The 8609-nt window shown below is 51.1% G+C and overlaps 1 protein-coding gene across 1 annotated transcript in view; it reads right to left on the bottom strand.

Moving 5' to 3' along the window:
* The window catches only part of CACNA1C (calcium voltage-gated channel subunit alpha1 C), a 589282-nt gene extending 581042 nt beyond the window's left edge, over positions 1 to 8240 (bottom strand). Inside the window, exon 1 of the mRNA XM_087814454.1 lies at positions 7589 to 8240. Coding sequence (XP_087670580.1) covers positions 7589 to 7637 — 49 coding nt within the window. The 5' untranslated portion in view covers positions 7638 to 8240. The remainder of the gene's footprint in view (positions 1 to 7588) is intronic.
* Positions 8241 to 8609: the final 369 nt, after the last annotated feature.

Consider the following 8609-nt stretch of genomic DNA (forward strand, 5'->3'; position numbering starts at 1 on the left):
GGCTGGCAATTGTCAAGAAAACCAAAATACCGGGGCTCTCTTGACTGATTTTCACTTCCTCACTGATTCCTCCAGTATTAGCCAGGGCACCTCAGATTCTACATTTCCATCCTTGAAATTGTGGATGTCAGCCATCCAACATGTATAACGCTGTTGGAAATGCTTTGAAAGTTGTTTCATGGCGCTGCTTCTTCAAACTCTAGTGCTCTGCTCTTTGATAAGAATAACTGATATCTGCACAGTGATTCACACTCATTTTCCCATCCAGAGCCTCACAGCTGCCCTGATAATCTGACTGGCTAAAAACTATTATCTCCATTTTATGGATTAAAAAGATGAGACCTGATTCCTTCAAAACTCTTGGAGAAAGATCAAATCAGAGAATGTGAGTCCAGTCATTGTGCTTAGCCATAGCCTTATTTATTTTCATTTCATCTTTTTTTTTTTTTTTTTTTTTTGCTAACTAGCATCTTTGAAAGGTTTTAGCCCAACATGGATTATTTTGGAAGGATATATACCTGTGTGTGTGTGTATACACATATATATATACACACATATATATATCTGAACATGGGCACAATGGTTACAAAGTAAGTAGAGCTTAATTGAGTAATCAAGGCAACATTTCTTCCTACAGGCAATACTAGGAAGAACACTCCCTTGCTGTCTGGACTTTGGCTTGGTTCTCTAAAGGACAGGAGACAAGACTACTTTATTTCCCTTTTAGCTAGGCTCAAGCGGGCAGCACCAAGTGAAGCCGAGTGTATGAAAAGAAACAGAAACCCCTGTTGGCAAATTGGCAGCTTGAATATTTCATGAAATTATCACAATACTATGTTTTGAAATGGTGGCTTCCTCCAGGGATCTCAAAGGCCACATCTGTAAGTGGAGTCTGGCTCAGGCCTCTGTCGTAAAGCTAGAGACCAAATGGGCCTCAAAGGCCTCCCAGTTTCTGGGAGACAGTGTGTAAGGGCATCAACAAGTCAGCCAATGTGAACACTTCAAGGGTGATGGAATGCCAGGGGCAGGTCCAAGACGAATTCCCTTCCATGTGCTGAATTTAAGCCACCACTCCTTATTTCATTGTCCCCCAGGAAGAGGTAAGTGTCGTCCTAGGAGACCAACCCTGAAAAAGAAGCAAGGAGAAGCCTCTGTTCTTCCAACTCAGGTAAAATGCATGGCAGCCTGTCCTCTGGCCAGTTGGGACCTAAATGTCCCCATGGTTTCCGCCCTGCAGTTAATCTGTGTCTCCGTGCCTTGGCCAACAGCAAAGCTGGCCAGTCCACAAAGAACGCCTAACAGCTCATCAAGGGAAGTCCTATAACACAGTCTGGCCCTCATCACCCCACTCTCCCTAAGGGGCTGAAAGGAAGGGAGCATATAAAAAAGGCTTGAAGGCATATCCATTTGCAGACAAAATAGTAATCTGAATTTTGCTGCAGTTCCTTATGGACATGTAAGAACTTTTACTCTGTAGTCTAAAAAATTATTTTTAAACCTTTCCAATGATAGATACCCCATGCTGTTTCCAAATATAACATCTCAGAAATTATTTTAGCCACTACAAAGGTGGGTTTGGGGAGCAGGGAGGACAGGGAGAGATTGAGAAGTTTATTAAGAGATTTACTAACCAGAAACACTAAGCAATGCTCTCTTACAGGGCTTAACGTATACCAAGTGTGGTCAAGAGAAAGCAGGTGGGAAAAAAGACTAAAAAATGTTTCTGTCACATCCCTGCCTGAGTGACTGGCTCTTTAGGGGCCTCTGTTTTCTCAACTGGAAACAGAGTTTGTCCCTATGGTTCCTTTTACCCATAAGATGTTCTGATCCTAGAAAGTAATTCCCAAAGAGACATTACATCTGTTCTACGTCTGTCTGACAAACCCTCCAAAGCACACGAGTCTAGAACCATGCCCCACCCCATCACCCACCCACCCACACACCCACATATACATGGTACAGCAGAACATGGCCATTTTAGAGTGAACATGTTATGGAGAGCATGGTTTGGTGGGGTTTGGGGAAGGGGAGGAACTGAGGGGTTTTGGCTTCTTGTCAGTTAACCCTCCCCTTTCCTCATCCTCTGTTCAAAGCCAGATTAACTACTCCTTTAGTTCCCTTGGTCTCTAGGGGAGGAAGGGCCATTTCAGCCTCTATTTGACTCCTGAACTCCAAGCCCAACTGCTCTTTATGTCCCTTAAATTCCATTTAAATTTAACTCAGTTTCACAAGTAGTAACTCTGTTCCCCAAATTACCCCACAGACAAGCCCTGTCAGCTAGGCCTCTTCCTGTGTTCCTCCATCTCCCGCCAGCCCTGGTCCCTGAAGCTCCCAGTCATTTCACAGCTCTGCTTCTCAAGGTGCCCCTTCTGGGCTCCCACCCACACAATACACTTGGCTAGAACTGCAGCAAGGCTCTCGGGGTCCCAAGGCTCCTGGGAACCTGAGACTCCACTCCAGTTCCACTGCTGCCACAAGCAGCTGCCCACAAGTGCCCCTAATGCCTGGCAGGGAAGAGCAAGGAAGTCTGCTGAATTGTGACGTTGGGCCAGGGAGGCCTGGTCTTGAACAAATAAGCACCCCTTCCAGAAATTAAGACCCAGAAGACCTTTTCCACAGTACCTGGGTTTTAGGTTCAAACAACCACATTAATTACTTCGGCCCTCCATTTCGCTTTTTCTGTGATGGGTTCCATTAAAGTCTATGCACCCAGCTTTCAAACAGCAATGAAAGGCATTCCACCTTCGCAAGGGGATCCTGTCACTTTTTTTATACAGTACTAACCTTGAGGTACATGTAAACAGGTGTTTACTAAATTATTTTAATAATGACAGTCATGGCTTGGAGTGTTGTTTCATTATCAGAATGTTTAACACTCATGTCGCTAAATATTTAGCACCTGATATTTTGCAAAACAATTCCCGTGCCTATTTTGTCTGTCTTCTGCTCTCCTCCACAGTGCCCATCATTAACTTAGGCAACAGTGAAGCTGGACTCTAGAAACAGACTAAATCGGTGTGATTATTTTGCTAATTAGTCTCACTGTTAAGTCTCCAGGTGTTTCCCAATCTATCATCTTTCTTTAATCCATATTAGAAAATAAAACTGTCCCCTGGTTTTGAGTGCTGAGCACTGATTTCAGAGTCCCAGAAGGAACAATTGGGAGGACTCTGGCTGACCTGTAACTACCGTATAACAAACAGCTGCAACGCCAGGCAGAAAGAATTACTGTAAAAGGAAGAAAGTGCTGTCAGCCACTCCCTCACCCTCTCTTAACACGGTGGCAAGGGTTTCTCAGACCTCATAGCACTTGCCATAACAACTAGGAAAGCCAAGTGAAGGAAGGGATAGAAAAGAAAACACCAGGAATTGGAGAACATCACTGAAAATGAGAACAAATCTCAGTTACTTCCTAAGCTAGGTCTCCAGAGCTTTTCTGCCATTACCCCAGCAGGACACCAGCCAGACTCATAAACAGAAATCAGCTGTGAAGTATACCCAGTTGTTTTGTTTTTTTCCTTAATAAAGTTAGGAAAATGTTTTCTTGTCTTTGAGTTGTCAAGCTTTGTAACCCTATAGGTTAGGGTTTCCAGATCCAAAATTTTAGGTGGCCTCATGCTCCACCAGCTCCTCTGGTTAAACCATCCATGGTAAATCAGGGAGAAAATTAATATACAGCCATAACACGTTCAGCTAATCACCCAAAAGGCTCCCTCAAGGCTCTGTAGGATACTCTCTGTGCTAGAGGTAAACAGAAGTCTGAGGTAAGAGTGTGCAATAGAGTGAGAAAAATCCAAAGTAGGCTTTCATTGCCAGAGGGTGACAAAGTCACCAAGGGACTCAGCCTTACTGGGGGGAGGTGGCATGGGGACACACAATGCTCTTTGGGGTTCTCTGCACCGGGGAGAGGTGCAGGCATGATGAAAGAGGCACAGCAGACAGGAAATTCTCTCCAAACCCTCCCGACATCTTTCCTCACTAAACCCAACAGGAGTGCCCCTGTCTTGACTCCTAAGCCCTGGAGCGCCACCTACTGGGAGAGGCAGAAACTACACTCCCTTTAGGTCTTGTGGGTCTGCATTGGTTCATGAAGGCAAGCATTCATTCAGTCATGTATTAAGGGCTGAGAATGAGCTGGAGCCTGTACTAGGAAGTGGGGATGAAAAGATCAGCAGGGCCTCAAAAGCCCCATTCAGTATGCTCCTTGGACGCCTTCAGTCTAGGTCTTATGCACAGAAGAACCCACCTCGGGCAGTTTTAAGTCAAAGAGAAAACTCTTCAAAGGAAGAATCCTAAGTCATCACCAAGACTCTGAGAGATGGCTCCAGAGGCTAACAGCTCACCATTTCATTTACAGAGTACTATACCTGCAGAGGAGCATCTACCTGTAGAGAACAATTCACCACTTAATACGAGGTAGAAATGTCCAGTCTTAGGAGACTGCATTACCAATATTCCTCTCTGCAACACACTGGGTCCCCAAAGTGCATCAGGCTCTTGTGTAATCTATTTAAAATAGCTTTTCCTTGGTGTGTGTGTGTGTGCACGCGCGTGCACCCGTGTGTGTGCAAGCACACACTTAAACACTGTTAGCATGTGCTCTATGAAAATAATGAATAATTGATTCTTGTAATATAGTCTATTATGTAGTATTCTGATATGCTGCAAGGTATCTGAGCAACACTAGGAAAAATGAACCTCAGTCCTTTTCCTCCAGTGTCCTCCATGCAGTATTCAGAGAAGGAGACACTAATGTCATGCCTTCTTTCACCTGCACAAGGTGAGGTACAAGCAACATTGTCCTTTGGCCATTTGTAAAAAAAGGTAACTGTGACCATTATTATTCCTTTATTATGATTACTATTCTGCCGTATTGCTAAGTAGTTAAAAAGAAAGCACACAGTGTCTTCTACTCCCAGAGAATGTTTCTCCCCTCTGCCGTGTCTCCAGCAGATAAGGGACATACTGATGTTTTATTTGTTAAATGGTTGACTATTAAGAAACTCGTTTGCTAGCTGGAGCCCAAAATGGAAAATCAGCCCAGGAAAGTGGGAGTCTAGGGTGGGCCCAGAGCAGAAAGGGCACTAGAGGTGAGGCAAGGCCTACATGAGCCATTTCCAGCCTGAAACCCAGAGTCAGAGGCCAGTCCTCAGGGAACTTCCAGGCTGTTCCCATGCGCTGACCACCACCTCCATACCTGGATCTCAACACACATGTGGGGGCGGGGGCTGGGGGAGAAAGGGCTGATACATTCAGTGCCTTAGAGCCTGTCAAGAAGAGAAGCCCAGCCACTGGCAACTTTTTTGGTTCTCTGCTCTGGTTCCTCACCATCACTGCTCTGAGGTAATCATTTGGCCTCTCCTCTCTCTCCTGAAACTCTAACCCCCAATTATGTTTCATTGCCCCTTTGGTTATTAAGTCACAGCAACCCCTTCCTTGCAAATATTCATGCTCTTCCAGGTCTGCTTCTCCCCACCTTCCTCACCCTCCTCCTCTTCTCCCCCAGAACACCTGGGCAATGCCAAAGAGGCAGAAAGAGGGGGTAGGAAAACAAGGGAGACAGGGATCCTGGTGCTCTTTCACCTGAGAACCGCATCCAGGAATGGAGGCAAAACCACTCCTGTGAATTATATAATCACTGCAGCTTCTAGGGAGAGAACTGGAATTCAGGTTGCCATAGTGTTCGTTGGCATGTTGCTGGAAAGGCAGAGCTCCTGGCCCTGCTCGCTCCCTTCCTTTCCCTCCATCTTCCCACAAACCTCTCCAGGGTCAGCTCCTACTCTTAATGTCTGTTCCCTGCATTTGTGTGTGGGGAGGGGGCTACTGGGGGACAAAGGGGCGAAAGAAAGGAAAAGGGCCAAGGATGGGTTTATCCTGCACTAAGTGAAGACCTTGTGAGCTATTTAAGGTTATCATTATGTGAAAAATAATCATTACCACAGTATACTGCCATTATTGGTAGAGTAAAGACAATACTACTGAGCTCTTCTCTTCGAGGCTGCTTAAACTGAGCTGAGAACTTGGGAGAAATCCATCCCCGATCTTCACAAATATCACCCTTTCCTTTGTGTCTCTCATTCCCTCCCTCCTAATCCAGCCACTACTCCATCAGCTGGGAAAGGGACAGGGGAACAGGTGGGGATTGGGACATGGCGTAGAGAAATCAAGGGACAGAGCTGCTTTTGTGACCCCAAAGCGCTGGCTTACCCTAGAACTCATGACCCTTGACCCTTGACAAAATTCTTTCTACCAAAAGAGGCCAAAATCCCCACACTCCCACCCAAGCTCAAAAGGAGAGGGATAATTAGCCCCCAAATCAGTTTCAGGATGGACCATAGATGGAGACCAGGCAGGTAGGGTGCCTGGCAGCCTCTGGCTCTAAGGGTAGGGGCACTGTCCCCAAATGGTGGAAATGGGGGCAGAAGGAGGAAGGAGGCTGGAAAAAAGAAACATGGAGACAGCCCCTCCCCAGGCTGGTCCTCAGAGGATCGCTTGAAGTATCCCAGCAAGTAACATGACCAACAGCGACAGGTATTCTGGAGGAAGAGATCGAGAGGAAGAATGTAAACAGGGAGGCTTGGAAAACTGGGAGAGAAAAGGGAGCGACTACACCCAAAGAGACAGAGAAAGCCATGAAGAACAGGCGGAGATGGAGTTGGAGGCTGCCACACTCCAGCAAGACCACCCCTCCCCACTCCATCATTACCTTAATGGTTGAGTGATGCCAAAAAATAATAACTTGTTCATAAGGGGGGCGGGGGAGAAAGTTTCCGGGAAGTGGGGAGTTACCTGAAAGCCTTTCCCCCTTCACAGGGGGAGCTGGTGACACTTGATGCCCAGGATGGAGATGCTTGGAGAACACTGGGCAATAGTGTAGAGCCGCGTGAGCTCGGCACACCCTTTAATCGTTTCCTTAAAACATGAAAACGCAAAGCCCACACACCTCCCGACTCTCACCGCTTCCGTCCTCAGGTGCTAGCCCACATGTGGGTGCGAATAAGAACACGGGGGCGTGGGCACCCTCGGGGTCAATGGCGGGGGGGGGCGGTGAGCGGCGGGAGCGAGGAGCGCGGCGCGGAGGCTCGCATCTGCCTCCGCGGCCCGGGAGCGCGCGGCCCAGGGCAGGGGGCCCTGGAAGCCAGCGGGACGCCGGGCGGCGGCCGGGCGCGGGGCCGGCCTGGTGCGGGGTGCGCGCGCGCGCCCCCAGCCGCGCCCGGAGCGAGGCGCGGGCCCCCGGCCGGCGGGGCTGGAGGACGGCGGCGCCCACCTTCCCCGCGCGCGGCGGACCGGGCAGTTGGGCTTTCCAGGCAAACGCGAAAAGGCGAGGCAGAAGCAGACACTTGGGGAACTTTTCCCCCTCGCCTGGAATCTCATAGGAAACACATGCGCCGAAGAAGCCGGCACGGGAGGGGGAGGGGCGGGAATTTTCCGCTCGGTCTCGCGGGGTTCGGGCCCGGGTCCCGCCGCCCGGGCGAGGCGGAGGCGCCCCGGGCAACTCTGCGGGGACCGGCCCCGGGGCGAGCCGGAGCGGGCGGGGAGGTCGGGAGCCCGCGCTGGGGCCTTGGCCGGGCGGCGGGGCCAGCCTTACCTTGGTGGTTTTCCTCTGGGATGTACATCCTCGTGTTTTCATTGACCATTGACCAAAAATTGTTTTAAAAAGAGAAGAAGCCACAAAGAGGAAGAAATGTCAAAACACCCCCAGCGGGTCTGGATTAATCCCTCCTCCGAGGCTGGCGGCTTTCGTGCGAAATTCAAGGAAGCCGTGGAGCTGCGGTGTTTCTTCTTCCCTTCTGATGATTACCTGATTCCCATTATTGCATCAAACACCAAAAACTGCTCCTTTCCACTACTGCCTCCTTGAGTGAAATTGTAATGCATCCTCAGTACATCCGGGCCCCTTCCAAGAATTTAGCCCCGCACCTCTGGCGGCTACACCGTTTGAAAAAACCAACCGAGGGAGGCGGCGCGAGAAGAGGCGGAGAGGAGGGGCGAGGGCAGCGGCGGACCCCCACACCGGGAGGTCCAGCAGGGGCCGAAGCGTCTCGGCCGCTCCCGGCCAGTCCTCCCGAGGCCCCGCTCGGCTCTGTTCTGTCAAGAAGCTCCAGCAACTCCGGAGGCGCGGAGGCAGGAAGAGGCGCCGCCGCTCCGGGCCGCGCCGCGCCGCGCGCCGTTCTGGCAGGAGCTGTTTCTGCAGAGGCAGGGAGAGGGAGACACGGGGCGCGCGAGAGCCGCGCTCGCCGCCTCCAGCCCAGCCCGCCGCCGCGCCCGCGCCCGCGCCCTCCCCGCCCGCCCGGCGCGCTGGAGGCAGACGCGCTGAACGCTTCCAGATGTGGCGCGGCGGCGGCGGCGGCGCGCGGGGACCGGGCGCACGACGCAGGGCGCGCGGCGCAGACCGAGTGCCTGGTGAGCACACGCTCGGCCCTCGGCCGCGCAGCGGACCGGCCCCGCTGCCCACATGACGTCAAAGGGCGCAAGCGAGGTGCGGGCCTGGAAAGGGCCGCGGCGGGGGGCTGCGCGCGGCGCCCCCCGGGGGGCGGGGCGGGGGCGCCCCACCGAGACGGGCCGCGCGCCCCGCCACCTCCAGCCACCGCCCCCGATTTGCTCGGCGG

This window comes from Miniopterus natalensis, chromosome 2 (assembly GCF_054644295.1).
Source record: "Miniopterus natalensis isolate mMinNat1 chromosome 2, mMinNat1.hap1, whole genome shotgun sequence".
Lineage (NCBI taxonomy): Eukaryota > Metazoa > Chordata > Mammalia > Chiroptera > Miniopteridae > Miniopterus > Miniopterus natalensis.